Raw genomic sequence first — 17,841 nt, forward strand, 5'->3', positions numbered from 1 at the left:
CATGAACTGTCCCCAAGATATGACCACTAACTTCCCCACGTCGTCTTGTCTTTCTCCATGGTAAACAGAGGAGAAATATTTATTGAGGACCTTGCCCCTCTCCTGCGGTTCTACACACATCCACTTTCGTCCTGGAGGAGTCCTATTCTCTCCCTATAGTTATTTTTCCTTTATGTTGAAAGGACCTCTTTGGATTCACCCTAATCTGCACAGCCAAGTCAATCTGACCCCTTTTTTTGCTGCCCTCATTTTCTCCTTTAGTAAACTTCTGTATTCCGTACATACCTCTAGGAATTCCATTGATCTAACTGTCTGTACCTGAGCCATGCCTCCTTTTTTCTGGTCAAAATTTTATTCTCTTGTCATCCAGAGTTCACTATTCCTGCCAACCTTGCCTTTCACCCTCACAGCAATATATAAACATTGAACTCCAGCTATCTCATGTTTTGAAGGCCTCCCACTTGCCAGAGGACCCTTTGTCTGCAAACAACCTACTTCTGTCAACCCTGACAGGCTCTTGTCTAATTCTATCAAAGTTTGCCTTGCCCCAATTTAGAACTTGAACCTGTGGACCATCTCCATAAATATTTTAAAATTAATAAAACTATGGTCACTGGTCCCAAAGAGTTCGCCCACTGTCATCTCTGTCACCCGTCCTGCCCTACTTCCCAAGAATAGGTCAGGTTTTTGCTCCTTCCCAAAGCAGACCCTCTATATACTGCTTGAGGAAACTTTCCTCAACAAATTGCACTTAACAAATTCCACCCCAACTAAGCCCTTAGTGCGATGGCAGTCCCAGTCTCTAAGGAAATTAAAATTCCTGACTATGACAACCCTGTTGCTCCTAAAAAGTCTCCACAATCTCCTTGCATATTTGTTCCTCTAACTCCTGTTGTCCATTTGGGGGGGTATTGTAAAACCCCAATAACGTCACCATCCCTTTCCTATTTCTTAGCTACACCCACAAAGCCTCACTGGATGATCATTCAGTTATTTCATCTGACTACTGCTGTGATACTTGCCTTAATCAAAAATGCAACTCCCCTCCCCTCTTTCCACCACCTCTGCCCTGCCTAAAGCACCTGTACCCTGACATATGAACTTGCTGATGCTGTCCCTGTCTTAGTCATGTTTATGTAATGGCTTTCATATCCAAGTCCCACGTACATAGCCATGCCCTCAGTTCATCAGCCTTACCTGTCAGCTCTCTTGCATTTAAATAAATGCAATTTACTCCATTAGACATTCCTTGCCCCCTGTCATGTTCCAGCCTGACCTGTCTCTTCAACTTACTATTTCTGATTAGTGTATCTCCTTCGAGACTCAGACTTGCCTCCCTGCTGTTGAAGATCCTATCTACCCCCGCCAACCTAATTTAAACCCTCCCTTGCAGCACAAGCAAACCTGGCTACCAAGATATTGGTCCCCCTCCAGTTCAGCTGCAACTCATCCTTCTTGAACAGGTCACTTCTAGGCCTGAAAAGATCCCAAAGATCTAAAATTCAGAATCCCTGCCCTGTGCACCAATTGTTCAGTCACACGTTCATCTGCCATATTCTCCTGTTCTTGCCCTCACTAGCACATGGCACTAGAAGTAACCTGGAGATTATCACCAACGAGGTCCTCGTTTTTAACTTCTTTCCTAGCTCTCTCTAATCACTCTGCAAGACCTCATCCCTATTTCTACCTATGTCATTTGTGCCAACATGCACAATGAAGTCTGGCTGCTCACCCTCCTCCTTCAGAATGTTAAACCACTCTGAGACATCCTGCACCCTGGCACCTGGGAGGCAACATGCCACCTTGGCACCTTTAGCAGATTACGAGGCGAACATTTATGCATGTTTTGTTTCAATTAGCAGACTGGTTTGACCTCTGCATCGAATAAATAGACTGGCTAAAATAGTACAAAGTTAAGGAATTTGAATTTTCACCTGTTTCAAAGGATGATGATATGTTCAAGTCTTTTGAGAAGAGTGGCTATTCATATTGTAAAATAGCCATAATCAATAATTTTATTAGCATGTATGTACTGTCCAATGAAATACCCTTATGTAGAGATCACAGTTAAAACTGCATGTAGCAAATGCCAACATTTCTGAAGGTTGCCACTGACATGAAACTGAACTGGACCAAATATATACTGTTGAAAGGCAGGTCAGAGGCTTGGCATTCTGTGGGGAGTAACTCAACTGCTGTGTCCCACATATCATCTACAAGGCAGGAGTGTAATGCAATATCTTCCAGTTATTTGGAGAGTGCAGATCCAAGAACACTCGAGAAACCTGACAATATCCAGGACAAAGCAATCCACTTAAATGGCTACCCATCTCATACATTCAACATTCACTCCTTTCAACACATGCATAGTGGCGTCAATGTGTACCACATGCACGATGTGCTACAGTAACTCATCAAGGCTCCTTCAATAGCACCTTCCAAATCTGTAACCTCTACCATCTGGAAGACACTGGTCCACAAGTGCATGGAAATCACCACCGATAAGTGTCCCTCCTGGCCCCATACTATCCTGACTTAGAACTTTATTGCTATCCCTTGTTACTGGGTTAAAATCCTGGAACTCCTTTCCTAATGGAATGTAAGAACACCTACACTAATAAGGGCTACAGCAGTTCAAGAAGACTGTTCATCCACACCTTCTCGAGGGCAATTAGGAATGGCAAAAAATGCTGACTTAGCCAGCGGTCTTGACATTCCATGAAGAAAATAGATACGTCAAATCAGTATTTTTGTTTAAAACATTGGGTATAGGTTAGTGGTTACAGAAGTGATGGGTAAGCAGGACTTGGACCAATATAGGACATAAGACAATAAGACATAGAAATAGAAACAGGCTATTTGACCCACTGAATCTGCTCCACCGCCCAGTGAGATCATGGCTGATTTGATAATCTTAAACTCCCATGACTCTTGATTCCCTTACTGATTGATTGATTAAAAATCTCTGTTTATGTCATCCTCGAATTTAACAGCCGAGCCTTTACAGCCTTTGTGGCAAAGAATGCCATTGATTCACTTCCCTGGAGAAAAAAACATTCTTCATCGCTGTCTTAAGTGAGCAACACATACTTTGGGATTATGTCACCTGGTCCTAGACTCAAGGGGAAACGACCTTTCTGCATATTCCCTGTCATACACCATGAGACTGTTGTGTTTCGGTAATATTGACTGTCATTCCTCTCAAGAACCATTAGAATAAGTCCTATAGGAAATGTAAGTGTGATAAAGGAAGTGCATATTACATGCAAGGCTCTTAATATGTTTGATCTAATAACTTGCACAGTTAGAGCAAACCTTCCCTTTATACTCCTCCCCCTTGCAGTAAAGGCAAACATGCTATTTATGAGACTAATTACTTTGCATCATGTCACATAGTTAAGAAATGCTATGTTTAAGTAAATAGTGATGCTTGGAAGGAGTATGTACGTCCTATATTACACATGGGTTTTCCTGTCACAGTGATCTGGGAGAGCAGAACTTGAACTAGTCACTAACATAGTGGCAATGTTGTACACGATTATGCATGCTACAGCAAATAGTTATACATTAAAACCTAAAGTATAAATTACAGGATCATGAAAGTTCTGAAGATTTTAATTTTGTACCAATGATGTGAATGATTTCAAAAATAATTTATTTGAAAGTAAGCTGTACAGGAATTGGTTTCAGCATTTCTTTTCTGTCAGACAATTAAAAATGAGACCTCAAAGACTTGTAGAAAGTGATAATTGATATTTTGTATTGCTTCAAATAAAATACATATTGGCCAATACTGTTCAGCTCCAAATTTAAAAGAATAGCAGCATCACTTAATATTCGGGAGGTTAAAAGTCAGTTTGACTGTGTGAGTATAATTCAGCTTGTTATATGTGGATGTTATTGGACAAGACAAATAGTGGCACAGGAATTGCATGCACTAGTAAGACTTGATGTTGCTTAAATTCCCATGGCATTGCTCACTGTAATCAAAAGATTTGTGGTTTTATTACAACATGGATGTTTCTGTTGAGACAAAGGCCATTTTTATTAAATGGCATCTTGAGACCTTTTACTGATGCACTGAGAATTTAATTCCATAGCAATACTCATGATTATGAAAACTGTAAATCAGTGGTGTTAAATATTTTATATGTTCCATTACTTATGCAGGTCTTATCCCATAACATTTTAAACAAGAATGTTCAATATATTATGTACCAGACATGAATTAGAATTATATGTCTCTGACAGCAGGCTTAAGGAGAGGGATTGGGTTTAAATATCATGAGATATTGCCCTGGGTAATGGCAACAATCCAAATTCCTACATTTTTGTGATATTCCTTTCGATGAAGGTGTTTGACCTTCACTTACTCTTCCAATTCTATTGCTTCTTTTTATTTTTATTGTTGTACCAATCTTGGCTTTAGGACACACAGACCATTGTTAGTTGCAACCAAAATAAAATCCCAAATGGAGTCTGTGCACAATCATCCCCTCTGCTTTGCAGGAATGAAATTGTGAGAGTTGACTAGAGGAACTCTCTTTTTAGGCTCTTTCCATATTAACCATTTCTCGTTCCAATCTTAGTCTTGTTGGTAATGGGGCCATAGAAATCATGGCTTTTCTTGGTTAGATCTTTCGGCTTTGCTTCTCTTTTACTTACCTGTTAAAGTAAGATTGTTGGTTTTTAGTGTTTAAATCAAAGAACACTCGAGCTATTAATCATTGCTGTGACATAGACAGTGAAATTATTTGGAGACTAAGCATATTTTTATGAAAAAATGTCTTGTTGTTAAAAATGTATCTAAATTAAGAAAATGAAACAATCTGCTTTTTAATATTTGACATAAATTTGGCTTGGCCTTTGTATAACCATGAAAATGGACTGTGTTGTATGCAGTTTGCCACTTCTGAATCTTTAAGTCAAGAAGTAATGTGAAATATTCCAAATAACCTTGAATAAGGAATGAATAAAAACTGAAATTCTTCGAGAAACTGAGCAGGTCTGCTGTATCTGTGGAGAGAAAACAGTTGATATTTGAGAATCCAATGGCCCTTCAGAACTTTTGAAGAAGTGTTTGTTACAGATGAGCTTGATTTATATGGACTCCCATTTTAAGTGCTTTTGTAGGAAGCCTTTTTGAAAAATTTTGAACAATTATATGAAGTGTCTTCATTACTTGTATTCTGTTGGTTTTTAACTTTTCCTGATGAAATGCTGTCTAATTGTCTGTCTGGCTGAGTCATGTTCAAATTTGTGATGTGCGAATTTCCATTTTGTGTTGAATTTTGATCTTGAATCAAAAAAGTGTTTCATTACATTTTTATTCTCTGCTGTTCAGTGATATTGATTTGGTAGTATTTGGAAAATGGGAGAGTCTACCTCTTTGGACTTTAGAGGAAGCACTTAGGAAACACAGTGTTGCTGATGAGAGCTCTGTCAAAGTCTTGGATAAAGCAACCGTAAGTATTTCAATTTGATTTTTGCATGTCATCCTTTTTGTTGATTTAAAAATAGTGGCAAATACAAAAATGTGATTGCAATATTTGTTGATAGTAAATAAACTCTGTGGTTCTTCATAAATATAGATTGTAATTTTAAAAATTAATGAGATTGATGCAACATTGTATTATTGGAGTGACTGAATGTATTGGGAGCAGATCTGTCTGTCCCAGTTCTGTAGGAGTCTCAAGGCATCACGTTTCAAGGGAGAATAAAGCTCCTAAGGAGAGATTACAATTACTAAATTTAAACACTCTTCCATATCCAATTCTGTTTCTTCAACACATTGGCCATAGCTTGAGTGAGGAAAGGGTGCTCTGGGATTTTCAGATGCCTCATGATTATGTTGGCTGACATTGAAGCCAGGAGACCTGTGACTTTCCACAACATGGCAAATGATGCCAAGTGATCTCCTTAAGAAACTCTAGAAAGAAATACCAAATAGTAAAGATAAAGCAGGAAAAGATTCAATGACTTTGTAAGGTCGACAAAGGTGAGTCCAATTCCTATCTTTTTCTGTTTTCTTGCTTGTGATATTAATGACTCTCCTCTCTGCTCTAAACCTGCAACATATACTTCACTACCAATCACAAAGGAATACTATACCACACCTCTATTTCAGTGTCAGTAGGCATCAATCTGCTGCTTGCTGCCTTCACTGTTTTCATTAACTGCTTTTCTCCTCTGAGGGGGAGCCTGTACCTCACCTCACGACTTTTCACTCAAACTGCTCTCTTCAGCATTAACACTTCCATTCTCCCCATGTTTGCTTCTTGTCCTTAATAGTTTATCCACTACATTGATTGAGACCCACACACGTTCCTTCCTTCTAATCACTCAAACCTTTCCCTTCTGTCACTGCAGGACAAAACGTTTTCTGTAGGTATATATGCAGGAAGCAATTCACGAAAGTAAACACGATTAAAATTAAGGAAATTGCACACAGAGATATTAGGTAATCCAGGTTCGAATCTGATTTTTTGCGGTTGGAGTTTAAATTCAGTTACTAAATCTGGAATTGCTAGTCTTGGTAATGGCTGTCTAAAAACTATATAATTTATTTTGATCTTCCAAAATCCCTTGGATTCTAGAATAGTTTCCAAAAATTGAATTTAGCAAACCTCATTCCTTTACTGAAGAAAAGTCGAAGAAATTGCAAACTGTAGGAAGTTAGCGTAACATCAGTTTTCTTCGTTCTTGGAATGTGAGTATTTCTGGCAGAGTGACCATTTGTTGCTCATTCTGTGACAGTGAGCAAGTAGTATGAAGGTTGTTGTTTTTAGTAGTCCATTATTAGGAGTGTAGTTCAGAATACTTACAAAAGTCATATGAACAAATAAACTAGGAGCAAAAGTAGGCTCTGAGTTTGTTCTGCCATTCAGACAAATCATGGTTGTTCTGCTTGTCACTGAGATAACATGAAGCAGACTCCACATGAATCTCCTGAAAGGAAATTGACAGACCTATTAACAATACTTGAGGATGTAACTAGCAGAATCAATATGGGGAACCAGTAGAGATTATAACACAAAACTGGGTCTTGTGGGAATTTAGTGAATTTATTAATACGAATTGATGATTGGCAGACAATAGGAATAAAAAGGACATTTTTGAGTTGGCAGCTGTAACAATTAATCGAACAGTTATTTGGGCATCAGCTATTTACAATCTATTAGTTTGGGTCATAAGATACAGGTGTAGGAATAGGTGATTTGGTGCATCAGCCTGCTCCAACATTTATTATGATCACAGTTGATCTGATTATGTGATCTGTTGAGGGGTTAAAGTATAATAATTGTTTCTGCTCACTCCACACCACCTCAGCCAATAGTTCTGCATGATGCTTGAAAGCCAGTTTAGCAAGGCAACACTTGAAGAGCTGTGGTTTACAGCCCATGACGTCTTAGGATTGAGATTCCGTAGATTGCTACAATCAACTGAAGAGACTTCATGTCTATAGCAGTCTGCTCAAGTTTCAGTAGTTGAACTAGGTCTAATAGTTTTAACAAGTGAGCTTTCAACTTTCTTTCCAAAAAGGCGCCATGGATTGATTAAATTGATGCAACTGATTGTTTTGGATGCCTGTTGAAATCTTCACAATTGACACATCTGAAATATGTTTGTAAAGCAGTTTATGAATCTCTTCATCAGTGAGTAATGTAAAAGTTGGCTAAATGTTTTCAGTGTCATGCAATGCAAGTGAATAAGACTGCTAATAGTGTGTTCTAGTTTTAGTTTTTTTATTGTAGGTTCCTTTTACACTTCATCTAAATATTGAAAATTAATTATTTACAAAGAGTACTAGATAGGCATTTTACTCTTTCTTGCATTTGTTCAATGAATCCTCATTTAGTGGATCTGCCTTTTCCAGTTAGTCTTCCATGGATAGCAATAATGTGTAGGATGTAGCCAGCCACAGCAGTGCTGGGCACTGTCTTTGGAGCATACTTCAGAAAATCCAGAGGCACATCAAGACCCTTGAATCTTGGTTTAAGGAGCTAGAAAGTGAACTAAGTGATCTTCATTACGATGTGAGAGGCTTCATATGGCTCAGCTACTCTGTTCTGAAGAACACCCTTAGATCATGTCCAAACTGCAAATATTCATAAGAGGTTGGAAAATAGAGAATATTTCAGTGCCACAGGAAGAATGAATCATAGCTGCTGGATATTTGGTGCAGATGTACAGTATATGATCCAGTTGTTCTGATCACAACCAAGTCGCATGTTAATTGAGTGAAATTCCTTGTGGTTGTCGAAGGTACTAATGTTAATCTGAATGTAGTCAACAACTCTCTCTTCTTTCTAGGGGCATCATTTGCAAGTTGTTGCAAACCCCAAAATTGTCTCATTTAATTGGCATTAATTTGAAAACATGTGCAAGTAATTATTGAGAGATTATGCAGATATTCTTTGCATTTATTTTCCTGGTTATACTTAGTCATAGAGATGTACAGCACAGAAACAGACCCTTTGATCCAATTTGTCCATGCCGGCCAGATATTCTAAACTGATCTCGTCCCATTTGTCAGAATTTGGCCAGTGTTCCTCTAAACCCTACCTATTCATGAACCCATCCAGAAGCCTTTTTAATGTTGTCATTAAACAAGCCTCCATCACTTTCTCTGACAGCACATTTCATAACATGCTCTCAATCTCTGCATGAAAAAATTGCTCCCTTTTAAATTTTTCCCCTCACTCCTTAGACCCATGCTCTCTCGTTCTGGACTCCCATTCCCTGGGGAGAAGACCTTGTATATTTAACCTATCCATGCCCCTTGTGATTTTGTGAACTTCTATAAGCTCACCCCTCTGCCTGCGATGCTCCAGGGAAGATAGCCCCAATCTATTTAGTCACTCTGGAAAGTTCGAACCCTTAAGTAATGTCATGAGAGATCGTTTAAGTATTGACAAGTTTTTAACTTTGGTTAGTTAATTTTCAATTGTTTATTGTTTTGAAAGGAAGAAGTTGAGTGCTGCAGAAATTAGGTCACTTCTTAATATTTGTTGACAAAGTTCCATTGTATTATTTTTTTTCTTTTATGCATTAGGTACCTATTATTAAACTAACAGACTCCTACACTGAAGTAAAAGTTGACATCAGCTTCAATGTACAAAATGGAGTAAAAGCTGCTCAGCTTATTCATGAGTTTATTAAGGTAAAGTATTCTGCACTATATGTTGTGTTGGTTTGGGGATGAATGCTGGCTAAGACCTTGAACCACATTCTCTCATTCTTTCGATATTTCATGTGCAATAAGATAAATATGTTCTTGGTTTAAATTTGTTTCTGTTCTGAAGTTACTGGATCACCTAAGATGCTTTGACAAAGGGTCAGTTAGACTCAATGTTAGTTCTTTTCTCTCCTTATAGATGCTGCCAGACCTGCTGAGATTTTCCAGCATTTTCTCTTTTGGTGACCTAAGATGCTTGTTGGTTGGGTCAAGTTTCACATAAAGGTTGCTTTGGTTCTGTCTTTTCTGATTTATACTGCTGAGATTGTAAAGTGGCCCAAATAAAATGTTTTTGTCCATTTTCCATGTTGTGACTGAAAAGGATCTCATTAAAATTAATGATGGTAAAGTACCATCTGTCTGTTATAAAGTCTCATTTGAATGTTCTAGTCAATTGCATGTATTCTCTGCCTAGCTGATCTGTCTTAAATATTTATTTCTCCTTTGGGCAAAATTGATCCCTTGTTAACAAGGAATCCTTAATATTATTGCATGTCTTTTCAGGACTGCAAAATATCCTCACAGCACAGCCCTTACATTTGAGATCAGTCTGTTAACTGCAGAGTTTCCCAAACATTTTCCATTGTGAAATTTTCCAGTTTTGAAAAATATAAACTTTTGTGACTCCTCAGTGAGACCTGCAAGAACAGAATGAGTAGATGAAACTCTGAAAGTGGGACTTATGTCTACATAAAAAGGCAACTGCTATACCTTGGTTCGAGCTCCAGAGTGGCCATTGTTGCCTTGGAACTTGTAATTCCAGAATTTGAAAAGTTTGGTAAAAATTAGAAAATATGAATAAAGTTAGAAAATCAGTGTAATTAGAAATTAATTTCAATGCAGGCAAATCTGAGATGGTGGGAAAAATATGGATTGAACACATTGATAAATGAGAGTTAAATGGAATGAAAAAGCAACAGGACCAAGACGTAGAAGTGCAGAAGTCATTATAAGTAATGAACTCAATGAAAAATACACTGTAGCAACTTTCCAAGCCTTGTTCAACAGCACCTTCTGCTACATACAGCATCTGCAATACTTTCAGTTTTAAAATCAGAAACAAAGACAGAAATGGCTAGAAAAGCTCAGCAGGTCTGGCAACATCAGTGAAGAGAAATCAGAATTAACGTTTCTGATTGAGTGATCCTTCTTCAGAACTCTGCCCATGTATGTAGCAGAAAAAGTAATGAATGTTTGTGAACAGCACCTGCAAGTTTTTGTCAAAGACGCAGATTGTACTGAATTGGAACTCTCTCGCTGTTTCTTCTCTGTTGCTGGGCCAAAATCCTGGAACAGCATTGTAGGTGTAGCTATGTCATAAGACCTACAGATTTCAAGAAAGGGGCTAACTACTACAATCTGAGAGGCAAGAGGGGATGGTCAACAAATACTGGCCTTGTCATTGCTCGGGAACAAATAAAAATAAATGTATAGTCGAATGTTGTAAAGTTATTTCCTTCCCTTTGAATTTTTCTTTTTTTCCCATGCTCTTTATTTTAGATTTCCAAAAGTACCATTTAAGAATGAATATTATTTTGACACTGCCAATTTCCTGTTTTCAGCTGTCCAGTGTTTTATTTTCTTTTTGTAGAAGTTTCCTGTGCTCCCGTATCTGGTTCTAGTGCTGAAGCAGTTCCTGCTGCAGAGAGACCTAAATGAAGTGTTCACAGGTGGCATTGGCTCCTACAGCCTATTCCTAATGGCTGTTAGTTTTCTACAGGTGAAGTACTTTATCTGAAGATTTGCATCTATGTTCTCCCCTAGTTTCATAAGAATTTTGAAGCACAAGTGCAGGCACTCAGCCCTTTGAGCCCAAGGGGCAGTCATGTGATCTATTCAATCCTATCTACCTCACTTGCCATTGAGCTATTTCCCTTCCTAACATTGACCTCACAATTTATAAAACAATCTTTTGATATTGCACTTGGAAATTTCAATTGCACTCCGTTCACGCTTAGTGGGAAAATTCAAGAGTTCTTTAGATATTCAAGAGTTAGAATTTCAAGATTTATATGCTTTTTTTAAAAAAAACTTTCAATGTGGGAGATTTAGTATTTTTAAAAACACTTAAATTACATTCACCTGGCTAAAATACAGTAACATATCTATAACTGATGTTAAATTGACAACTCTGTAGTTTTCTTCTTATCCCCTGTCCAAGTGATATTTGCAGATTTCAGTTCGAATATGTAATTTGTAAATCTAGAGAGATTTGTGAAATGGTGATCAAAGTATTTGCAATTTCCCTGACTTCAATACATTTCATCAGTTGTGTGACACTTTAATCTTTTACTATAAATTCTGTAAGCTATGATCGTGCCCCACTCACTCCCTCACGAAGGAGCACAGCTCCAAAAGCTTGACTTTCAAATGAACCTGTTGGACTATAACCTAGTGTTAGGTGATTTTTCATTTTGTCCATCCCAGTCCAACACCGGGACCTCCACATAATTTTTTTTGTTGTAATTCCCTGAGTGAAAACCATCAAATCTTGAGGATTTCTGTCTTAATTCTAGTATTTTCCTGCTCTACTGTTTTTTTCACTTGATTTAAATTCTGATACCTTATCTCACTAACTGTTTTTAGGTTCGCTGTGCCATTGACATTTTATTGTGTTTCGCTACTGTGAAAACAAATACGAAAATGTCATGTAACAGATCTATAATTTAAATATTGTTCAGCACGGAAATACTTGTATTAATGCTTAAACATTTCATGTTTCCTCTTATCAATCTTTCTGAAAATACACTCTAATCTCCAAACATTGATTAATCCTGCTTTACTACACCTTGCTATCACAGATTTATCCACTGTAGATTCTCAGACACGTTGTTGCAGAAAAGTGAACTGAATATATTCTAGGAAATGAATCGTAAACTGTTTGTTTTTTTCCCCTCTTCTTTTCCTACCATAAAATTCCTCATCTAAGTAAAATGTTCCTTCAGAAGCATGCATATTTGAGCACTTACTTGCAATTTCTCATACCTAGTCGGTATGAAAACTTGGTTCTTCCTATCTATTGTAAAAATTGGTACTTCTGCAGTTTGGCAAAAAAAATGCCAAGGGATTCCCTTGACAGACTCTTCTAAGGAGAAGAAACCCATAATGTAAACTGTTAATAGTGTGGTATCATGCGTCATAAGAGTTTTTGATGGTACTATATTGAAGTGATTTACTGTTAGTGACTACATTTGGGTTCTTCAGTAGTTGTTAGAAATATGCCATCTGTCTCACTAAAGATGCGACACAAGAGGTGATTTTCTATTAGATATATTCTGTGTAACGCTAAACATTTGTAACCTACCTTTTAAGTCTTTCTGATTAATTGTTGAGTTATTTATAAGTACATAGTTCAGCTGTTTTAGCCTTCCATCTTGAAGGCAGCCTTCATGGTTATAGTTTGGTAAAGAAGTCAGTCTTTTTAAATATGTTTTTCATATCTTTTATTTCTCATCATGTCAAAATGTAATTTAATGTATAATATTCCTTTGTTTGTAGTTACATCCTCGAGAAGATGTCTGCAGCTGTGATGCTAACCTTGGTGTGCTTCTAATTGAATTTTTTGAACTATATGGAAGGCATTTTAATTATCTTAAGACTGGTATTCGGATAAATGATGGGGGTTCATATGTTGCTAAGGATGAAGTGCAAAAAACAATGGCTGATGGATACAGGCCATCGATGCTGTATATTGAGGATCCACTGCAACAAGGTAATTTATTGTCATTGAGGTCAACAGCACAGAAAAAGGCCTTCAGTCCATGCCCCATGTAGGTCAAAAACAATAGCCTAATCATTCCAATCTAGTTTTCCAGCACTTGGTCAATAGCCTTGTATGCCTTGGCATCACAAGTGCATATTTAAATACTACTTGAATTCTGAGGATTTCTGCCTATACCCTCTCTTACAGGCAATGAATTCCAGATTCCCATCATTCTCTGGAAAACGATTTTCCCTCCTCTCCTTTAAACCCTCATGCCCCTTAACTTTAAATCTGAGCCCCCTGGTTATTGATCCCTTCTCCAAGGGCAAAGTTTCTTCCTGTCTAATCCTAGCAATACCTCTCAACTTTGTGCATCTCAATTATGTCCCCTCTCAATTTTCTTTGCTCTGAGGAAAACAACTCGGGCTGTATCATTTTATCATCGTAACTGAAACTTTCCAGCTCAGTCATCTGAGTAAATCTTCTCTGCATCCTCTCCAGTGAAATCACATCTTTCCTATAATGTGGATTCCAAAACTGCCACAATACACTCACTGTGGTCTAACCAATGTTTTATACAATTCCAGCATAACTCCCCTGCTCTTAAACTCCCTGTCTCAGTTAATAAAGACAAGTATACTATTTGCAACCTTAACCACTTGAGCCACCTGTCCTGATAACTTAAGGGACTGGTGGATATGCACACCAAGTCCCTCTGATCCTCAACGCTTCCCAGTGTATTAGCATTCAAGGTGTATTCCTTTGCTTTGTTTGTCTTGCTCAAGTGTGTTACCTTACACTTATCTGGTTTGCATTCCATTTGGAATGATCAGTCCATCTGACCAGGCTGTCTATGTTCTCCTCTTATCTAAGGCTATTGTCTGACCACTTATCATCCTGCCAATTTTTTGTATCATTTGCAAACTTCCTTATCAGCCTGCCTACCTACCAGTCTAACTCATTTATATAAACCACAAACAGCAAGGGATGTTGAGACCTCATTGGACACAGACTTGTGCTAAAAGAAACCCTCAGCCATTTGTAGATCCAATTTGCCAAATTTCCTTGGATCTTATGGGCTCTTACCTTTGCTATTGGTCTCTCATATGGAACCTTACCAAACATTTGGCTGAAGTCCAAGTAGAGTACATCAAAAACATTGCTCTTATCTACACGGCTGGTCACTTCTACACAAAAGGCAATCATGTTAGTCAGATTTGACCTTCCCTAACAATAAAGCTATACTTGATTAATCCTTTTCTCACCAATTGCAGATAGATTTTGTCCCTCAGAATTGCTTCTGGTAGTTTCATCCACTGTGGTTAGACTGAATGGCCTTTAGTTTCTTGGTTTATCCCTTCCTACTTAGATAATGGTACCACATTGGCTGTCCTCTGGTACTTCATTTGTGGCCCGAGAAGAATTGAAATGTTTTAGTGCCCCTTCCTCCCTTGCCTCTCCTGGGATACATTTTCATCCAGACCTGGAGATTTATCTACTTTTTAAGCCTGTCAGACCACTCAGAATCTCCACTCTTTGATAATTTGCAATATATGACAGACCTGCTCCCAGATTTTTCTGTAGCATCCCTCTCGCTAGTGAACACCAACACACCGTATTCATGTAAAACCCTACCTCCATCCACTGGTTCCACACACACATTTCTGCTCTGATCCTTAATACACCCTACTCTTCTAGGAGAAAGTGAGGACCGCAGATGCTGGAGATAGAGCTGAAACTGTGTTGCTGGAAAAGCGCAGGCAGCATCCAAGGAGCAGGAGAATCGACGTTTCAGGCATGAGCCCTTCTTCAGGAATCCTGAAGAAGGGCTCATTCCCAAAACATCCAGAAACATTCCAGAAAACATTCCTGAAGAAATTCCCTGCTGTTACTATCTTACTTGTACACTTCTCTCAGATTTGCCTACATATCTGCTCTTTTAAATTGTGCCCATATGATTTAATTTGAAGAGCTTTCTAAGATGCCATCCCTCCTTACTGCTTTTTTTTAGATTACTTACAGCGTGGAAACAGGCCCTTCGGCCCAACAAGTCCACACCGACCCGCCGAAGCGCAACCCATCCATTCCCCTACATTTACCCTTTTACCTAACACTACGGGCAATTTAGCATGGCCAATTCACCTGACCTGCACATCTTTGGACTGTGGGAGGAAACCCACGCAGACACGGGGAGAATGTGCAAACTCCACACAGTCAGTCGCCTGAGTGGGGAATTGAACCCGGGCCTCTGGCGCTGTGAGGCAGCAGTGCTAACCACTGTGCCACCATGCTGCCCATTTGTGACACCTCCTTCCCTGTCTCTCCTGAAGAGAAGCCTTTAATTAGTTCATTTACTACTGGTACTGAAGTGGAGATTAAGATGATAGATCATGTGTAAAATAGTCAGAAATTTATTTTGTGATAACACACTAAAATGTATTCTTCCCTTTCCTGAAGAGTTGTTGGTGCATGGAAGTGATTATCAACTAGCGTTGTGACTAGGGTATTGTAACTTCACATATTAATGAAGTAATTACCATGAAAATCCTTTTTGTTTTGTCTCGAAGTTTGCAGTGTAATATTTTGAGTTCCATTTTTGTTATATCTGACATTAGTTGTGCTCTAAGTGATAATGTAGGAATAGTGCCTTATGTTTTGATGTTTTATTTGATACTTATGAAGGTAGTTTATGAATATTATCAATTGATACCTGCAGATGTTGGTTTTTTTTTATTACGTGATGCACAGTAGTGTGCTGTATAAAGGTGTAACAGCACTTAACTAAGAAACTTGTATTTCTGGTGTCAGAAGCTATAGTACAACAAGGAGTTTATTCATGTGTATTTAAGGGTTCAGTTATGAGTTTACAAAAATTTTGTCTTAAGCCTTTAATGCTACTTACCCATATGGGCCAATACAAAAATCTATGGAACTGGAGACCATCTGGATGAAAGATGATCAAGTGTATTTCTCATCAATGTATTGCAAAAATGCATCAAAAATTGACCCAATCATTTCAAGTTTGGATTGTCAATTAATTGGAATCTTTTATTGAAATCAATAATATATACGTGCTTCCACAACTAGAAAGCAGAAAGTAAAGAACAGGAAAGTAAGTTAAACTTTTCAAAATTAAGATCGAAAAGACTTTGAATAAAATATGCACAAAGAATAAATGTCAAGATAATATTTCAAACTGTACTAACATAAACCAGTCAATTAAAGCTACTCTTAAACTTGCTACGCTATCAGACAGATTAACATATTTGAAATGTTACATAGTCTTGAAAGGTTCATATTATCTTTTAAAAAAATAAATTAGTTAAATTAGAACGTGTTAAAGTGATTATACTTGGTGCAGGAGACCAAATGGATAAATCATAGAATCTCTTGTGTGGAAGCAGGTCATTTGGCCTATCAAGTCCATACTGACAATCCGAAGAGCATGATCGTGGCACTCCCCCGCCTCCCAGCTCTCTAACTCTGCATTTCCCACAGCTAATGCACCTAGCCTGCACTTCCCTAGACACTATGGGTAATTTAGCATGGCCACTCCACCTAACCTGCATATCTTTTAGACTGAGAAAGGAAACTGGAGCACCCGGAGAAAACCTACACAGACATTGAGAGAAAATGTAAACTCCACACAGACAGTCCCCAAGTGTGAAATCGAACCCAGGTCCCTGAAGCACTGAGGTAGCAGTGCTAACTACTGAGTTACTGTGCTAACCAAATCATTAAAATATTTGCATTTTTTTAATATTAAGTGATTTAGCAAAGAAGGAAGCCATCCAATGTCATACCTATGCTAACCTAGCTCCCATGAACCTATAAATAAATTTAGTTAAGTGTTTATCCTGTTTCCTTTTATAAATCATATTGATTCAACTGTCACTATCTTTTCAGGCAGTGTATTTTGGGTTGTAACTCACTGTAAAAGTACATGTTGTCTTCAGTTTTTTTTTGTCTATCAGCTGCTGAAAGCAGTGGATCCATAGCTGGACAAATTTTTAAATTTTCCAATTGTGTTTGAGGGAATGGAACTGAAATGAATGTGACAGTGATCATGGTAGTTTAGCAGTAATTATCCCTTATTACACTATTAGGAATACAATTCTTCTCTCTGACACCAGCCTTAATTTTTTTTTGGCTGTTTTAGAGCAAACAATGTAGGATTACTTAGGGTTTAGAAGATAGGAGCAGGAGAAGGCCTTTTGGCCCTTTGAACCTGCTCAATCATTCAACGATTGTGGCTGAACATCCAACTCAATAGCCTAATCCTGCTTTCACTCCATAAACCTAGATGACATTTGCCTCAGGTGCTATATCTGGCTGCCTATTGAATACGTTCAATATTTTGGCATCATCTGCTTCCTGTGGTAATGAATTCCACAGGCTCATACTCTTTGGGTGAAGGAATGTCTCCTCACCTCTGTCCTAAATGGTCCACCCTGACTCCTCAGACTGTGACACCTAGTTCTGGACCTACTGTGTCTAGTTCGGTTAAACCCCCCCACCCCACTCGTCTGAACTCCAGCAAGAACGGTCCTAACTTAGACAAGCTCTCCTCATGCGTTAGTCCTACCATCTGCAGAATCAGCTTGGGAAACCTTTGCAGCACTCCTTTGAGAGCATGAGCATCCTTCCTTGGAAAAAGAGACCAAAACTGCACACAATGTTCTAGGTATGACCACACCAAGACCATGTGTAACTGCAACAACACATCCCTGTTCCTGTACTCAACCTCTTGCAATGAAGGCCAATATACCATTTACCTTCTTTACCGCCTACTGCACCAACAGGTCTGTCTTCAGCTAATAGTGCACAAGGACATCCAGATCCCACTGCACACTCCCATCTCCCAATTTACAGCCATTGAGGCAGTAGTCTGCCACCTTGT

At 38.3% G+C, this 17,841-nt stretch overlaps 1 protein-coding gene across 1 annotated transcript in view; it reads left to right on the top strand.

Moving 5' to 3' along the window:
- tent4b (terminal nucleotidyltransferase 4B) overlaps positions 1 to 17,841 on the top strand; it is a 91,454-nt gene that overhangs the window by 46,591 nt on the left and 27,022 nt on the right. Inside the window, exons 4-7 of the mRNA XM_043706948.2 lie at positions 5,345 to 5,465; positions 9,056 to 9,163; positions 10,830 to 10,958; positions 12,737 to 12,950. Coding sequence (XP_043562883.1) covers positions 5,345 to 5,465; positions 9,056 to 9,163; positions 10,830 to 10,958; positions 12,737 to 12,950 — 572 coding nt within the window. The remainder of the gene's footprint in view (positions 1 to 5,344; positions 5,466 to 9,055; positions 9,164 to 10,829; positions 10,959 to 12,736; positions 12,951 to 17,841) is intronic.

This window comes from Chiloscyllium plagiosum, unplaced genomic scaffold (genome assembly GCF_037043375.1).
Source record: "Chiloscyllium plagiosum isolate Xiang-an unplaced genomic scaffold, Cpla_swu_hap1 HiC_scaffold_17, whole genome shotgun sequence".
Taxonomy (NCBI): Eukaryota; Metazoa; Chordata; class Chondrichthyes; order Orectolobiformes; family Hemiscylliidae; genus Chiloscyllium; species Chiloscyllium plagiosum.